Raw genomic sequence first — 18,158 nt, forward strand, 5'->3', positions numbered from 1 at the left:
CGGAGTCTACAACCCACACAAGTGGCTTAGGTAGTGCAGCTCATCCAGGATGGCACATCAATGTGAGCTGTGGCAAGAAGGTTTGCTGTGTCTGTCAGCGTAGTGTCCAGAGCATGGAGGCGCTACCAGGGGACAGACCAGTACATCAGGAGACGTGGAGGAGGCCGTAGGAGGGCAACAACCCAGGATCAGGACTGCTACCTCCGCCTTTGTGCAAGGAGGGACAGGAGGAGCACTGCCAAAGCCCTGCAAAATGACCTCCAGCGGGCCACAAATGTGCATGTGGCTGCTCAAACGGTCAGAAACAGACTCCATGAGGGTGGTATGAGGGCCCTATGTCCACAGGTGGGGGTTGAGCTTACAGCCCAACACCGTGCAGGACTTTTGGCATTTGCCAGAGAACACCAAGATTGACAAATTCGCCACTGGCATCCTGTGCTCTTCACAGATGAAAGCAGGTTCACACTGAGCACATGTGACAGACGTGACAGGGTCTGGAGACGCTGTGGAGAATGTTCTGCTGCCTGCAACATCCTCCAGCATGACCAGTTTGTCAGCGGGTCAGTAATGGTGTGGGGTAGCATTCCTTTAGGGGTCCGCACAGCCCTCCATATGCTCGCCAGAGGTAGCCTGACTGCCATTAGTACCGAGATGAGATCCTCAGACCCCTTGTGAGACCATATGCTGGTGCGGTTGGCCCTGGGTTCCTCCTAATGCAAGACAGTGCTAGACCTCATGTGCCTGGAGTGTGTCAGTAGTTCCTGCAAGACGAAGGCATTGATGCTATGGACTGGCCCACCCGTTTCCCAGACCTGAATCCAATTGAGCACATCTGGGACATCATGTCTCGCTCCATTCACCAACGCCAGGTTGCACCACAGACTGTCCAGGAGTTGGGGGATGCTTTAGTCCAGGTGTGGGAGATCCCTCAGACCATCCACCACCTCATCAGGAGCATGCCCAGGCATTGTAGGGAGGTCATACAGGCACATGGAGGCCACCCATACTACTGAGCCTCATTTTGACTTGTTTTAAGGACATTACATCAAAGTTGGATCTGCCTGTAGTGATTTTTTCCACTTTAATTTTGAGTGTAACTCCAAATCCAGACCTCCATGGGTTGCTAAATTTGATTTCCATTGATAATTTTTGTGATTTTGTTGTCAGCACATTCAACGATGTAACAAAGTATTTCATAAGAATATTTCATTGATTCAGATTTAGGATGTCTTATTTTTGTGTTCCCTTTACTTTTTTGAGCAGTGTATATCCTCACCTCTAACATTTAGGCCATTGAACATTTAAGATCCGCTGGGTGACATTGAGAAAATTGTGTTCTTGATTTTTGTAACCAAACCTGTCTCACAGGTTTATTGTGGCAGGGAAAATTAGGGAGTGAAGGCAAGAATGTGTCCCAGGCTCATGTTACAGGATCCAATCTGGGTCATTTACTGGGGTTTAGTCTTCCGAGTTTTTGGATTCGTGCTGGAGCCCCATCCCCAGGAAACTTCTAACAGAATGTACCTACCGTGTTTCTCCAACAATATGGCCTCCACCAATAGGAAGACCCAGCATGTTTTCTAGGCATAAAATCAAATTAAGCCCCTCCCCCCCAAATTTAGGCCTAGTTTAAAACATGCAAAATGGGGGAAGGGTGGGGGGACTTGCCGTTAGGAGCACGCCGCGGGCAGCAATTCCTCGCCACCAGCTGCTCCTAACGGATGATCATGGCGAAGCGCAGAGAGCTCCCTACTCCCACCAAACACCTTTGCTGCAGACCCAAGACCTTTGGCACCTGCCGCTGTTGCTTTCCCTTCTGCCCATTCCACCGCCACGTTTGGAGCTGCCGCTTCTGTGTTTGGAGCTGCTGCCGCCGTTTGGAACTGCCGCCGCCATTTGGAGCACCGCCGCCATGTTTGGAGCTGCCGCTTCCGTGTTTGGAGCTGCTGCCATGTTTGGAGTGGCGGCAGCGCTCCAAACGGCGGTGGTGCTCCAAACAGCGGCAGTGCTCCAAATGCGGAAGCGGCAGCTCCAAACGTGGCAGCGGCACTCCAAACGGCGGTGGCAGCTCCAAACACGGAAGCGGCAGCTCCAAACCTGGCGACGGCACTCCAAACAGCGGCGGCAGCTCCAAATGGCAGTGGCAGCTCCAAACGTGGCAGCGGAATGGGCAGAAGGGAAAGCAACAGCGGCAGGTGCCAAAGGTCTTGGGTCTGCAGCAAAGGTGTTTGGTGGGAGTAGGGAGCTCTCTGCGCTTCACCATGATCACCCGTTAGGAGCAGCTGGTGGCGAGGCTGCCTGCGGGGCGCTCTAGATAGGGATGAAAGGGGGGGAATTAAGTAACCCCGAAAAGACGGCCTAGCCGTTTTTTTGGGCTCCAAAAAAAAAGGCCCGGCCTTATTTTATGAGAAACACGGTAGCATAAATAAGTTCCATGAGGATGGGCTCTAGTACAAATCCAAAAACTCGGAAAACTAAACATCTGATCCCAGGAACCGATCCAGATTGGATATTGCAAAAATAGGGAATGCTGTGTATGCAGCATGCAGCTCCTGAACAAATATAGGCTATATATAAAATAAATAAATGCAGCCATCTTACACCAGACTGTTAGTAGACCGTTCTTCCCTCCTGCCTCATGTTTTGCATTGCTTTTTTAAACATCTACATGGGTGCGCGCACACTCACATACACAAAATCCTTTCAGTCACTATGCCTCTCCATGGACTTTAGGGATGATTCCCCCCCCAAGAAATTGAAGCAAAAGATACCCATGGCTCTAAATGTTCTTCCAAAATAGGATGCCCCCTCTCCTCCCATCCCCCACTTCTGAGGCAAGGATAACTTGTGGCCTTCTGGATTTCACAAAAATTTGGTCTTAGGAGGATTTGGGGTTTGTATGCTGTAGAGCTCCTTTTGCCAGGCGTATCAATTGCAGTTTTTGTATTGAATTTCTGTCATTACACGTTAATAAATTACTGCATTGGCTGCAAATACTACTCTTCAGCTCTGCATAGAATTGCCTTGGCTAAAGCTGTTTATAGTTTTGTAAACAAATAATTCTCCAATGAGCAGAACACGGTGCACAAATAAAACACAGACACTTAGGTTTAGAGGAACAGAGAAGAACCTTGTAGGAGCAGACCACCTCTGCATTTATTTGCAAAACACCCAAGCAGTTCTTGAAATTCTTAAAAAATAGAATGCCATTTCCGAGACTGGGCATTAGAACTGCTTCATGACTGCTGCCAGCAGCCAGTGATTGAGGATCCTGTGTTAAATCTGCAAAACGCTAGAAGAGAAACCACTGAAACCCAAGGCAAGTTGAAGAGCCTCTTCAGGAAAGGCTAAAAGGAAAGAGAAAGCAACGGAGCCAAGTTCTTCAGGATCCAGGGGAAAGAATCCAACTTTATCCAAAAGAAAATCTGTGAATCGCCTCAGGAAGGGCCCCCAGCAGGGAGAAGGGGCGGGGTACTTTGAGGATAGGGGATCCATTTGAACAAAGGACCTCAGGAGTACCTTAGATGGCTTATCAAACGATCTCCAGACTGGAGCCAACGAAAAAGCTGGAACAAGTCCTGGTGGGTCTAAGGCTGGTCTTGAAAAGATAAACCACGAGACACACCCACACCCACCACCCCTACTCCACCCCGGGAATCCATGGATGGGTTAGGGAAGTTAGGAAAATCGGGGCCAGCTGCTCAGCTGATGTAGATCCGGTGGAAGTCATTGGCACCAAAGGCGGCATTGCACTTGGGGCATTTCCGCTGGCGGGTGTCATAGCGGGTCTTGACGCAGTCGAAGCAGAAGACGTGGAAGCATTTGGTGAGGACGGCGTCCTTCTTACGTGTGTTGCAGCATGGACAGGTGAGCTTGGCCTGGGGATGTGAACAGACCAGAGGGGGTGAGGGGGCTGGGCCATTATTGGGAAGAGCTGCCTTTCCTTTACAAGCCTCCTCCTCCTCCTCCTCCTGCCCTTCTCACCTTGTACTCCTTGATCTCCTCCTGTAGGATCTCATCGGCGTCTGCGTACACCTCCACTTTGCGCTGTTTTTCCAGTTTGCGCCGAAGGCGAGATATGTCCTCCTGGGAAGAAGGGCAGGCACATCAATGAGTCTGGAGAGGGAGGGGAGGAGGGGGGAGGGAGGTTCCCTTTCTTTGTTTGCTCATTTGTTTATTAAATTCATATGCCGGCCATCTCAATCAAGCGACTGGATGGCATAAAACAAGGATAAATAAACATTACAACATTTGAAAAGCATTAAAAACATTGAGACTAACAAGAAATTGGGAACCTGGATAAACTAGGAACCTGAAGACGAATGGATAAGGGCGCGATGTTAATCCACTAACGAGCTCCAGCATGGAAACACCTCCCCCCCCCCAACGCATGATAAACCACGGCTGCCTCCTCGGGAGTATCTCCCCGAAGCCATGAGCTCTAGCGGCCCTTTTCCCCACGTCGTGGCCTTCCCCTTTTCCCCTTGTACCTGAGCTCTCTTGAGGTTGAAAGACTCCCTCTCCTTGGCCGCCCTGTTCTCCGCCATGAAGGTCTGGATCTCCTTCAGTTTAGCCTGCACGTGCTCCAGCTGCACTTTCAGGTCTTCTGCTAGCTGGGCCGCCTCCACCGCCTGCAAGCAGAACATGGCATCCAAATCCAATTCCGCACCAACACCTAAAGGACGTTTCCCCCGCACCACCACTACCACAATCATCCTAGCTGTGAAGATCCCATCAAGGCCCACACTCACTTCCTAACTTGGCAGCCCCCAGACCGGCTCCTCACCTTCCTCTTGTTGAGCTCCAGAGCCTGGCTGCGTAAAGTGAGCTCTTTCTCCACAGTGCCCAGATTGCCCTGCAAGACTCGTTCCTTCTCCTCCAGCTTCTGCACAACTAAGAGCTGGGTGTCCACCTGAGGAAAGCAACCAGAGCCACAAGGGTCAGCACGTATTCCAGGAGCCACCTGCATTTGGTGGCCCCTTCCTTCAAAGCTCTGATCCTCTCGACCTGTTGGTGGTAGGGTGGCTGCCTACCTGAGACTTGAGGGCCAGCACCTGCTCGGCCAGTTCTTCCTTCTCCTCCCGCAGGAGCTTGTGAATCTGGTTGGATTTGATGCGCTCCGACATCAGCTTGAAGTTGGCGTCATCTTTCTCACGCAGCTGCTGGTTTAGCCGCATGTTCTGCTCTTGCATGTCCTCAAAAGCTTGGCCTGTCACATCCATCTCCGAGAGAAGAGCCTCTTCCTCCTGATCCACAGGGAAAAAATACTGGAATGAATTGGAATTTCCCCAGCCCCTCCCTAATAACCTCATAACCACATTTTGTCTTTCTCATGCTAGAATGCGTAGAGGACTTTTGGGCTGATCTGTTTCTTGCAGATGCTAACCACTAGACCCTGAGCCTCATCTCTATGAAGGTGGTCCTTCCCAGCAACCAGTGAACCAAGTCAACGTTGAGTTTGTCATTATGGAAAAGTCGCAACCACCCTCCAAACCACTCTAGGCTCTCTCCTCCTGCACTGGGGCATTGCTTCTGGCACCGCAAACTCCTCCCAGAAAGAAATACCTGCTTGGTGGCTGCCAGTTTTTTCTGCAGGTGTTCAATTTGTTCCTCGGCCATCTTGATCTTGCGTAAGGCATCCTCATCAGCCATTTTCTTACTCTCTTTTTTCTCTTTCTCCTCCAGATCACGGATCCTCACCCGCAGCTCCTCCACCTGCCCAAAGAAATGAGTCAAAGAGAGCAGGAGTAACTCCTCCGCTTGAGACCTCACCACAGGGAAGAAACCTTCCAAGTATACCTGCAGGTCAAACTAACAAGCCCGATTACAAATGCCATAAAGTTGTTTATCTAAAGCACAGCCAGCCCTTCTTTGGGGGATAGGTTCTTCCCTAAGTCAAAATGTCTTGCCCAGGACCAGATCCTGAAACATACGATGGAACGGAAGTGCGTGAAACTTGGTGGCCTCTAATGGGGCTGAGCTTAGCAGACCCAGGCACTGGAGCGAAACACGAGCCTGGGTCTCCCATGATAAAGAGGAGGCAGAAAAACCGGAACTTTGGGAAGACTCATCTCTCCGGATAGGCCCCACCCTCATCTCACCTCAGCTTTGGTCTTCTTCTCAGCTGCCATCAGTTGCACTTTGTCCCGCTGCTCCTTGGGGGCCGACTTGTACATGTCCAAGAGAAGCTTCATCTCCTTCTGGCTCTCCTGAGCCTTTCTGAGAAAGGAAATGGAATCCATATGAAGAAGAGGCTCCTGAGAAATGGACCGCCATGTCCTCAGGATAGCAAATTCTGGGTTTTCCTTGGGTCTATCAAGGCTATGTATTGCAAGAAGAAGGGGATCTCTTATGAAATTGCAGCATGAAACCAATTATTATCGCCTTCTGTAGAGGGCAAGGAAGAAACAGGGAACTCTTAAGGATCTGAGGGATCTGAAGCACTTTGTGAAGCCCAGAACAGTGAGATAACTTTCAGAAGGAGCTTTGGAAGACACCTCCTAATCCACTGAGCTATAAAGAGAGAGAAGTAGTATAACAGAATAACAAGAGTTGGAAGGGATCTTGGAGGTCTTCTAGCCCAACCCCTGCTCAAACAGGAGGCCCTATAACATGCTGACGAATCTCTTTTTAAAAACTTCCAGCAATGGAGCATCCACAACTTCTGCAAAAGGCACAAGCAGACCTGCAGGACTCTGCTACTTACAGCCAACCTCAATAGAAACAGTTCCAGCAGCCTTCCTGTGGAGATGATTCCCTGGTCTGGTCTACCTATTGGAACCGACACTTCTTGACATATTTTTTCCCCTTTGCTATTAGCCTCCTTTCTGGGCCAACCATCAAAGAATGCTAGCTGAGTCTCTAGGTTTCCACTCACAACATTCACGCTATCCAGACAGGCTGTTCTTATATAGCAGGCCTACCCCTGCCTCTGCTACGCCAGCACCCCAATTCTCCCCTAGTTTGGGTACACAGCAGCTCTCAAGGATTGGCAGAGATCATCCTTCCCAGGTGAGTAAGACTTTTCCCCTTCTCAATCTAAAGTGCAACCCGAACAAACACAGCACACTCCCACCTCGTCTACGTTCCATGTACTATTCACAACCTGCTCCCAAAAACGAAACGAAACCCAATCCCACTCAACGCCACCACCCACCCCTCCCTTTTCTGAAGGCTCACTTGAGCTCAGTTCGCAGCTGCTTGAGCAGATCTGAATCTTTCTTCTTAGCATCTTCACTACCTCCACCACCTTTCTGCTTCTCCCGATCCCGTGAGGAGGAAGAGGAGGAGGAGGAGGAGGAAGAGGCCTCCTTGTCACGATCCCGGGACCTGTCGCGGTCAACGCCCCTGTCTCCACCACGTCCCTTGGACCGCTCAGACTCTTTGGCGCGGGGTGGTGGTGGCGGATGGGGAGCGGGAGGCTGGGGGACAGAGGTCTCCTCCTCTTCTTTTTTCACTCCCTCTGTGCTCCCGAGCAGCTGAGGAGACACCACTTCTTCCTTGGGCTCTTTTTTTACTTGCACCTCCTTGAATTCTTTCTTTATTTCGGAGGACACCGTTTCTTCCTCCTCTTTAACAGGAGCTGCCCCAGGGTGGCCCTGGGGTCCACCGGAGTCTTCGTTCCCTGGGGCTGGGGCTGCAGTGGACAAACCAGAAAGAAACCCACTCTGTTGCATGCGAACCTGAAAAAAAGAACAAGCCAACAGGCACTTTAGAACTAGGTGGCAGCCAAGCCTGTACACCAGGAGTGGGCAATACATTTTCCCACGTGCGCACATGAGAAACTGGGGTTGTTGGGGTGGGCTGCTGTCCCTGCCGCCAACATCCTGTTACACATCCCTGCCTGGACAAAGACACTCAAAGGGCCACATCTGGCCCACAGGCCATCAAATGCCCAGGTCTGCTACACACACACACACACACACACACACACACACACACACACACACTGATTTCCTCTTCCACAGAGTATAGGATTGGCTACAACCTGAGAGGAACAGGAAACATGAGCTGAGGTGATCACCATGGTTGACAGGAAGCTGCTATAACACAACTTAGGCCCAGGATAAAGCCTGCTAGATTTTAGATTCATAGTGAAGAGCCACTTTTGAGCAGTGATTTCTTTTTCAATGAAATTTTAAAAAAAATATCAAGATGACCTGCAAGTCCCTGAAGCAGAACTGTGTCCTTCCCAAATCCAAACCAGGCAGGAGAGAAGGGGTGAAAGCCCATCGACCTGATGCCCGGCCTCCCCGCTTCAGCCATTCCCTCAGCAGACCCACCTTGTTGATCTCGGCCTGCACCTCCCTCAGCTTGCGCTTGTACCGTTGAACGTCTCCCTTCAGCTGGTGGTTGTGATTCTGGAGGCTGCTGATGAGGTGGCGCATCTCCCGATTGATGGGACCTCGTATTTGAGAGGGGAGGCAGAGGGAGAAAGAACAAGTGTTTGAGCCGCCATCCCAGCTCTCCAGAGTGCCCAGCATCTCTCCTCCTTACCTGTTATTCAGATCATCTTTCATTCAGGTGCTCAAGGCAGCATACATAATGCTCCCTTCTCTTCTCTTTTCCCACAACGACTACCCTGTAAGGTAGACCGAGCCCAGATTCTCCCAGGGAGTTTCTGGGGATGAGGGAGGCCCCTTACATCCTGAGTTTCTGCCTCCTGGTCCAATATCTGAACCACTGCACTGCACCAGCTCTAAAACACCGAATTTCCAAAATTCAACAAAAAAATAATAATTTATTTTAAAAAGACTATTGGGAGTTCCAGCCCAACATTTCTTCACTGAAAGAGTATCTATATCACTTCTCCTTAGAAAGAATCTCAGAGCAGTGTAGAATAACCAGAGAGAGCTTTCAGAGTTTAAACAATTAAAAAGGACTAAAATCATTTTTTTAAAAGCCAACAAAATAGAAGAATGATTTAAAAGTGAGTCCACACAGAAGATAACTGGAGCCTTTCCACCAACCTGAGCATGGCAGGGAGAGATTAGCTTTCTTGGGGGGAGGAAAAAGATCAGGAAGTAGAATTCAGAAAGAAACTAGCAACACCAGAGACACCAGTTGGTGCCCTCTCCTTGGAGCCAAGAAACAAAGTAAGAGGGAAAGGCGATCTCCTGGTAATGGGCTTCAACATGACTGGTTCCCAGGGCAGGGAAACCGGGAATACTGGGCTCCTCAAGGAGGAAGCAGAGGCTCACCTGCTTGTTCGTTGGCTGCCAGGTTCTGCTCAAATTCAATGCGCAGCATCTCGTACTCCTTGCGCACCTGAGCCAGGGTGTCCTCCAGCTGGATCACCTCCGTCCGCAGCTTCTTCTGCACATTCAACTCGTCGCTCTGTCATCAAGAAGAAGGAAGCCACATCAGCCCCCAGGAGCCAAAGGACACAGCCAAGAGGCCCCGCTCTGCAGTCCATCAAAGCCAGGACGGTCTAACCATGATGACGGCAGCCCAAGACTGAGACCAGGAGAGGGGCCGGAGAGCTCACCTCCATGTGCTCGATGTGACGCAGGTGGCTGTTCTTGGTGGTGAGAAGCAGGGCTCGGGCCTCATCCAGCTGTGTTTTCACCTGCAGGCTTTCGTTGTACAGCAGTGAGAACTGGGACTGCAACACCTTGTACTCCAGAGTCTCCTTTACAGCCTCTTCTGGAAGACTCCGTAGTGCCACCTACAAGCCAGGGGTATAGAAGGAAAGAAAGCCAGATGCTTTCTTTTTCAAAAATAACTTTGGACATTTTATCCATAGACCAAACAGGAAGAGGGGTGGGGGGATAGCATTCCTTTGCCCTGACCCAAACAGCAATATCTCCAATAATATATTAATATCAAGTAATAGAATCAATCCAAGACCTGAGGCTAGCTACCTGATCTTTGAAACATTGCTTACAAACTAAAGCAGTTTCTTTAGTTTGCTTCTCAACCTTGGCTGCTTTTAAGATGTGTGGACTTCAACTCCCAAAATGCCACAGCCAACATATGGTGGTATAGATTTGAGATTTCCAGAAAAGAGTGGCCTCACTCAGAAATGTTTTTATCAGTGACAGCAGTCTAACAGCCATCACAAAGACTAAGTGCACCAGAATTAATAAGATTAAAAGAAGAATAGATTTTGAGATTTCTAGTTGTGTCTTTAAAGCAAGGTTGGGTAAACTGCAATACAAACTTATTTTATGCAACTCCTGTAGGTCCCTTAATTCACATAGGTAAATGCTGGTGGCATTTAGAGCAGTGCGATCCACTACTACTACAGGTAGTTCTCATCTAATGACCACAACTGTGACAGGAATTTACGTTGCTAAGCAAGGTTGTTAAACGAATTATGCCTGATTTTATGACTTTCTGCCACAGTTGTTAAGTGAATCACACAGTCATTCAGTGAATCCAGCTTCCCCCATTGACTTTGCTTGTTGGAAGCTTCCTGGGAAGACGGATCATGTCAACGTGCAATGCTGCAACCATATAAATAGGTGCTTGCTGCCAAATGCCTGAGTTGACATCATGTGATTGTGGGGATATTGCGACAGTCATAACTATAAGGACCGAGTACAAGTCACCTTTTCAACATTATCATAAATTCGAACGGCTGTTAAACAAGCAGTCATAAGCCTACTTGTACTTAAAACATGCACAAAATTGTGTCTGATGGGTTAATCCACGGATTTTAATGGAGGAAAAAAAAAAGCTGACTCAATTCCAAATATTGCATGAACAGCAGTAAAAAATAAATCTGAATTCAAGCCTTTGATGTCACCAAATGTTTCCTGTTGCCACTCTCGGTAGTCAGAATATATTTTAAAGTACCGGTAATTAAGGGCTGTATTCTTTCCAGCTTATCACCACAGGGTGGTTGTATTTGACACCTATCCAAATACCTTCAGCTTCTCATTAGTTCTAACAGCCTGCTGCATTTCCTGCTGCAGCTTCTCCAGCTCTGCCATGCGACTGTTGGCAAGTTCTTGATTCTCTTCCAACTCTGCATTCAACATCTCAAACTGCAAAGGAAGCCAAAATTAAGTCAGCGGAAAGTGTTGCACAGGAAGTGTTGCGAGACCCAACTCTTGCAAAGCTGCAGAGCTACAATTTACTTTCCAGTCATGTTTTCTGGCTTACCTTCTGCATGCTAAGAGTGATCTGGCCACCCTGAAACCCACCAGAACTGCCTGAGGCATAGTAACCCGAATTCAGCTGCCAAAAAAAAAAAAAAAGTGAAAAATCAATAACCTTTAAAACCAGATGGCAAATGTGTAAATGTGCGCGCACACACACACACACACACTGGTGTGAACAAAAAGTTTCACAAGACATCTGGACTTGCATAACACTGGAAGATTAATCTGGTACGCACAGAATATTTTCTGAGCTTATGTATATAAATGGACCTCCACAAAGTTAGTCACAGTTCTGGATTTCCATAGGTTCTGCTTGCAATAGAAGAAGATCTATTGATTTTATTTATCAAATGTACGGGCTATCAAATTTCAAGCTCCACGTTAATTTTAGAAGAGTTTTAACTAAAGAAAATAATTTATCTAGTTTTGTTCCCATTTGGAAACCCCTTCTGGACTTTGTACTCGAAACACAAATAAACTGTAATTTTAGGTTTTGATGATTGCAATGATTTTGTGACAAGCTTTTTCAAAAATGTGGCAATGGAAGCAATGGAAATGTTGGGCTCAACTCTGGTTGTAGGTCAGGGACTAGCTGTAGTCCTTGCCATTATCAGGTTGATCTGACCCTTTTGTTACAAAATTTTCACCAGACCTATCCTCAAAGCTTTCCCAAACCCAAGAAATGGCATCTTTGGCTTTAAGAGGGTGTTGGGCCCACGAGATCAGAAGAGACCTCTTCTCTACTGAGTGAACAGATCCATCTTTCCCGAGGGGTAAATGAGCTGATATGAGGGAAAGGAGTAATTCATAATTGAACATCAGGAATTATCTTGGCACTGCTGATTTGAATCTTCTTCCGCCTCACAGCATACATCATTTTTGCTCCTTAAGGTGCATGGATTGATGTAGGACCAAAGTGGGAAGTATGTTGTTTATCCAAATCTGAACTGTAATTGTCAGAGTTCCTCCTCCTCTTCAGCATTCCTAACTGCGATGACTGAAAGGGAAGGGAATCGCAGTTCGGTAAGATCTGAAGAGCTACATCTTTCTGAAACAGTATCCTAAAAGTGGGCAACCCACCTGACCTCCTCCTGCTCAGAGAGCGTGACCAAGGGGCAGGCAGAGGCTTCAGGATAAGCTCCTCCTGCTTCATTTACTATCTGGGTATCCTTCAAAACGGAGAGCCAGCCAAGGGCTTCCTGCCCTTTAAAACTGGACATTCAGAAGGATGCCCCTCCCTCACCTAGCAGTTATAATTCAATGGAAACAGGCAGTCTCCCCCAGCGAGGAGGGAGGGGAGGGGACCCCCCATGAAGGCCATTCTTGCCTGCTCCAAAGCTTCGGCCAGGTGCTTGTTGATCTTCTGCTCCCGTTTGCGCAGCTTCTCTATGTCCCACTGTAGGTCTTCAATGGTCGTTTCCATTTCCAGCACTTTGGTTTCTGATGAAGTCACTTTGTCCTGCAGTTCTGTGTACTGAAAAAGAAGCCAGTCTCAGAACAGCTCCTGCCCCGAGAAGCCACAAGAGGGAAGGCGGAGCAGGGAACCTACCTCCAAGGATATTTTATGGTGTTTCTCCTGCATCTGTGTGATCAGGTCCTGAAGGTGTCGATTCTCTCTTGTCAGATCCTTGTTGAGGGCCTTCACAACTTCTTCCAGTTGATCAAACTCCACTGCAGAATAAGACATTAATTCTCAGAGTTTGGGCTTCCCAATTTTTACTCTCCTCCAAACTGCATTGGAGATTAATGGCTATTAGCTTTGGTGGCAGCAGGACAGACTCTGAAGGCTTCTGCTGGGAGACTAATGGCCTTCCCTGTGTATTGACTGACCCCTGGGAGGACAGACTGCTGGGTTAATTGAGTCAGCAGGTTCTCACATACATGTGCTTTGCTTTTCCCCAGAAATCTTTTTTGTGATGTTACTTTGCTTTGAGTCACAAGTTTAAGCAACAAAACACCAAGGTAAGAATATCACACTTGGATTGAGTTAAAAAAATTCTCTCCAGAGGCAAAATCATTTTCATCAATCTTCCTCTGGAAATACAGAGTCACAGAACAGCTTCCTTACTGTCAGGTAACAAAAAGTTGTTTAAGAAGCATATTTTAAAAAGCCTGTTTCCCGCCCCCAAATATAAAGCACATCACCTGTCAGAATACAAGAAATCTTCTGCTGCCAGATCCTTCAGCTTTGACTGAACAAAAATCTGAATTATTAAGTATTTAGAAAATGTTTAATGAGGGACTTCCATTTTGAGTTTCTTCGCCGACAGACCGAAACTGCGATCGTACACAGTTTCGATCCGTGCTCGCCGCCAGAGCGCCCCGAGCCGGCTTGCTTTGTGGCTAAGCCATCCTGTAGAGGTGGTGAGGAGGGGGGAGACTGACAGCAGGGTTGAGGAGAGCCGCATCTCTCCTCCTCAGCTGGCCATTACTCCCTTTCCCGAGGGCGGTTGCAGCGGTGGTCAGAAATGGCCACCACAAAGAATAACTCAACTGGAAAAGAATGTGCAAGAGGAAGATAAGAAGTGAAAGTCTTGGTTGACCGGGTTAAACTGCAAAAGCAACAACGCAAGGTACCCTGGTATTTAAAAAAATACCTATAAAAAAATAACATTGTTCCCAAAGAAGATTTTGAAGCAGCGAAGGAGAGAGAAAAGGGAAAGGATTTGGTTTGTTTTTTCTCTTCCCTTCTATATACTGACAGCTTCCAAGAGACTTAAGCAAGAAATTGGAAAAAAATCCACTTTGACATCAACAGGCATTTAAGCTGAAAATAAAATGTCAAAGGGATAATAAAGATTTCTGGATACTTAAAAGCTTTTAAAAGCAGGAAAGGAGAGAAAAAGAATAAAAGGGCAGGATCTGGAAAAATGGAGGAGACTGCCTGGAACTAAAACCTCAACAAGATTTCTAAAAGATAAATTTTAACTGAAACTTGGCAACAAAATAGTAGAACCCCTGGAAGAGAAAATTGAAAAAAGAAGCAAGAAGAAACAACTTGGGATTATTTGGATTACTTGGTGATCTCTGGATTTTTGGTTACTGCATTTAAACGACTAAAATCAATCGGGTGGTTGTTTAAAAGTGTTTAAAATGGCACCACTTTTAGAAGAACTGAAAATGGAACTTAGAAAGTACAAAGAAGATGCACAAGAAGGGAGAGGTTCTTTTGGCTTCGTATTTCAACTCTTAGAAATGGAGATCTGGAACTATGAGAAACAACAAGAAATGCTTGCAGAACAAGAAGATTGGGACAAAGAAGAAGCCATCTTTAATGATCAAGTAATTTTATGTGGGGGGGAAAAAGGAAAGGGGAGAAAGAGAATGAAAAGTTTAAGATTTGAAAAAACAACCAAAAAAAGAAGAATAGTTTGAAAAATAAGTATAATATTAGAAAGCAACAGAAGAGGGGATTACAGAAGAGAGAATTAGAAGTAGAGAGACAAGGGGGTAAAAAGGGGAGGGAGAAGGAGAGAGGGAAGAAGGAAAGGAAAAGAAGTTATAAAGGACAGAAACAAGATATAGAGAAACAGGGCAAAGGTATAAGAATTGAAAATATAAGCTTGTTTAGAGATATTGGGTGAAAACTTAATTATAAAAGGGATTCTGCAAAAGTACATAAGATAGTATTGTTATATTACAAATAGAAATAATCTTTGAAAATATGCTTAAAATGATGGATAAAATATTTATTGTAATCTAGTAGAATGCTTGTTAATAAATAAATGAAATAAAGTGAATGAGAGAATTAAATTAGGAAAGGATGGGAACATTTTAATTATGATTAATGATTTATAAAATATAAGTGAAGAGAAATATGGGAAAAAATTAATTATGGAAAGTTTATAAGTGTTCCCAAGGAAGTATGATATTTAATTGAAAAGAAATGTTAAAGATGTTAAGATGTTAATGAATATTAACGATAGAATTGAATTGGAATGGAATGAGTGTTTTATTTACATATATATATAATCTTTTTTTAAGAATGTACCAAGCAGAATTCGATTGGAAGTTATGTATTATATTGAATGTTATAATCTTAAAGGTATACATTGAAGCTTAAATAAGAGTTGAATGGATAAAATTAAAAGATATAAAGGCGTCATACTCCAATTAGTAACTACAGGAGAAAATTTGTTTAATGAGAAAAGATATGAAATTGAAACAGGACAGACAAAAGTATAAATATAATGATTTGAACTGAGATGAGATAATCAAAATAAAGTTGAGAAAATTAAAAGAGGGGAAAAACTATGTAGAAAATGTAAAACAGTAATAAGATATGGAATAGAACACAAGAATGAGCATGAAATTGAATTTGTGTCTGTATGAAGAAGTGTAACTTGGGATCATGCTATTTTCAAAAAAAGATGTTTTATTTGTATTGTTGTTGTTTTTTTGTGAAAACCCAAATAAAATTTTCAAAAAAAAAAGAAAAAGAAAATGTTTAATGCACATTTCAAAGTGGTATTTTTATAAAGCGAGAATGCCCTAAAAGTTATTAATACAACTAGGTTAAAGAGTGACACACACTACATCTGAACATGTTCATAATAGGTTCACTTTGGAAATTCTGTTAAGCCATGTCTTCTACCTGGAACCAGTGTACTCTCCGTTTTTTCAAAGTATGCACTTTTAACATCCTCACACAATACTCTGGTGGACTCTACAAACGTTTTCTGTCTGAAGTATCTCTACACAATAGCACATCTTCAAGATATCTGGAGAGATGACTTTGATGTTACATATGTTGACAGCAGCAAGATTACTTTATGCACAAAAATGGAAGGACGCTTTGATTCCCATATTGGATGAACAGCTGCAAAAGCTAATGGAGTTAGCAGAGATGGCTAAATTGACTGTTTTGATTAAAGAAAAAAAAAACACTACTTTTGTTTTTACTTGGAAACCGCTTCTAGACTTTGTGCTTGAAGTGGAAAAAAATGAAACTTTAATTCTGCGTTTTGCCAATTAGATAAGTTTGTTATAGAAATGTTATAGAACATTTTGCTTGTTCTATAATATTTGTTATAGAAATGTTACAGGAACGGCTAGTTTATACTATTATATAAAAGTAAAAAGTTAAAGTTTGATTACTGCACCAAAGGGAGTTTTTTCTTTCTCCCCCACTTTTCCTACACTTTTCACTTCCCTTTTCACTTCCCTTTTCTTTCCTATTATTTTCTTTTGTATTTTTGTATTTTATATTATAAACTAATTTTAAAAAAAATTAAAGTCTGAGAGGGGATAGAAAAAATGCACTTCTAAACCAATTCTCCTCCTCGCAACCAAGTCCACAGTAAATTACCCACCCAGAATGACAACATGCATTCCACTCTCCCCCCAATTCCCTTGTTGAGTTTTTAAAAATCTGAGGCCCCAAATCCTCCATTTGGGGAGCAAGTTCAGAGGTAGAATTGACAGCAAGAGGCTAAGCGTGCATTCAGAAAGTTTCGAAGGTGTCCCTCAGATGGGATCTACTCTCACCCCGTGCATGGATCTTCTGGCAAAGCTCCTCTGTGCGCCGGTGGATCTTATCCGAAGCCTCCACCATGCGGGAGACGGCAGCTTTGGAGAATTCCATGCTTTCTTGAAGTTGAAGCTCAATCTCTTCATTGCTGCTGCTGGCCAAGGTAGCCAAAAAGGAAAGGGATGGCTCGTTCAGCACAAGGTCCCCAGCCTTCCAGGGCGCAGGGGGAGTAATAGGGGACAGCACTGCCTCTGAATGGACCAAAAGAAAAGGGAAGAAGGTCAGGATTGTTGGCAGGCAGGCAGAACCTTTGATCCACTCCTACCATGCTTTGTGCAATGACTAAGGTGCTGAGCTAGAAAAGAAGAGATAGTGAGCTCTAGTCCTCTCTTAGGCGTGAAAGCTGGGTGATTTTTGGGCCAGTCACTCTTTCTCAGCCCAACCCACCTTCCAGGGTTTGTGGCTGTAGGGAAATCAAGAGAAGGGAGAATCAGAGGTGCGCACTGCCTGGAGTTGATCAAAAATAAAGCCAAGGTAAAACATCTAATAAGTAAATTGATGTTCCAGAATGCTGGAACCTGGGCTTACCTCTCCTTTCAGAATTCTCTAAGAGAACAGCTTCCAATTCTGAGCCTGGGATTTCCAATTTGGGTTCCTCCTGGGCCTGCCCACAATCTCCATCATAATGTCTTAGGAGCACCTGCACCGTCTCATCTAGCTGTAAGAGGGAGGGGGAGGAAAGGGGGAAAAACACACTGGAACTGAAAAAAACAAAAATGACTAAGAGAATTTTAAAGGCATGTAAAGAGAGGTGGGCACATAGGAGGAAAGCAACTTCTAGGCACAATATGAAATTACAGGTAGTCCTTTACTTATGACTAATCAAAAGATACTTATGACCCAGTTCCAAAGTTTTAACAGCTGCCTCCCCCCAATCACCTGACATTTCGGGTACTTGGCAACAAGCTCACATTTATAGTGTCTTGCACTCCCGTAACGATTTGCTTCACATTTTAGGCAAAAAAAAAAATCCCCCATTTGCAAACAATGGGCTTAATTACTGCAGTATTTGCTTAACAAACGAGGATTCATTTAATGACCATGGCCATTCATTTAACAACCACAGCAAAAAAAAGGTCATAAAATCAGGTTGGTTACGTGATGAGCCACTTTACAACTGTGATGCACACACTCAATTGTAGCTGTAAGTTGAGGACTACTTACATGGTAGTATTTTCTATTCTGATTCTGCTAGCACAGAGAAAAGTTACGGACTCACAACAGCAGCTTTCTTTTCGCCCTTACACAACGTTCTAAAACCTTTAAGATCCCCCGGTATGTTAATTTAAGGATTAGAAGTGAAAGGAGCAACATGAGATCAGCCTGGAAGGCTCTCTGACCTGCTTCCAGTAGCGGTTGACAATCAAGAGAGTGGCATCATCAGTGGCCTGCCTTTTCTCCAGCTTCTCTATGCGCTCACGCAGCTCATCCTCAAAAACTTGCCGTTGCTCCAGTCGTTCTGCTATCTTCTTATTCTTGAACTGAAGCACCTTGAGGTCCATCTCCTCCTGCAAACGCAG

The 18,158-nt window shown here is 45.4% G+C and overlaps 1 protein-coding gene across 1 annotated transcript in view; it reads right to left on the reverse strand.

Moving 5' to 3' along the window:
- Positions 1-3,109: 3,109 nt before the first annotated feature.
- Positions 3,110-18,158, reverse strand: part of RNF40 (ring finger protein 40) — an 18,759-nt gene continuing 3,710 nt past the window's right edge. The window contains exons 3-20 of the mRNA XM_026682346.2: positions 17,979-18,146; positions 17,167-17,296; positions 16,596-16,829; positions 12,658-12,779; positions 12,436-12,582; positions 11,110-11,184; positions 10,872-10,991; positions 9,488-9,667; positions 9,201-9,336; positions 8,283-8,404; positions 7,180-7,682; positions 6,102-6,219; positions 5,566-5,715; positions 5,034-5,246; positions 4,787-4,912; positions 4,491-4,631; positions 3,985-4,086; positions 3,110-3,878 (exon numbers count right to left, since the gene is read on the reverse strand). Coding sequence (XP_026538131.1) covers positions 3,702-3,878; positions 3,985-4,086; positions 4,491-4,631; positions 4,787-4,912; positions 5,034-5,246; positions 5,566-5,715; positions 6,102-6,219; positions 7,180-7,682; positions 8,283-8,404; positions 9,201-9,336; positions 9,488-9,667; positions 10,872-10,991; positions 11,110-11,184; positions 12,436-12,582; positions 12,658-12,779; positions 16,596-16,829; positions 17,167-17,296; positions 17,979-18,146 — 2,964 coding nt within the window. The 3' untranslated portion in view covers positions 3,110-3,701. The remainder of the gene's footprint in view (positions 3,879-3,984; positions 4,087-4,490; positions 4,632-4,786; positions 4,913-5,033; positions 5,247-5,565; positions 5,716-6,101; positions 6,220-7,179; positions 7,683-8,282; positions 8,405-9,200; positions 9,337-9,487; positions 9,668-10,871; positions 10,992-11,109; positions 11,185-12,435; positions 12,583-12,657; positions 12,780-16,595; positions 16,830-17,166; positions 17,297-17,978; positions 18,147-18,158) is intronic.

This window comes from Notechis scutatus, chromosome Z, assembly GCF_049901735.1.
Source record: "Notechis scutatus isolate UNSWTSFEM ecotype Mainland chromosome Z, rNotScu1.2, whole genome shotgun sequence".
NCBI lineage: Eukaryota > Metazoa > Chordata > Lepidosauria > Squamata > Elapidae > Notechis > Notechis scutatus.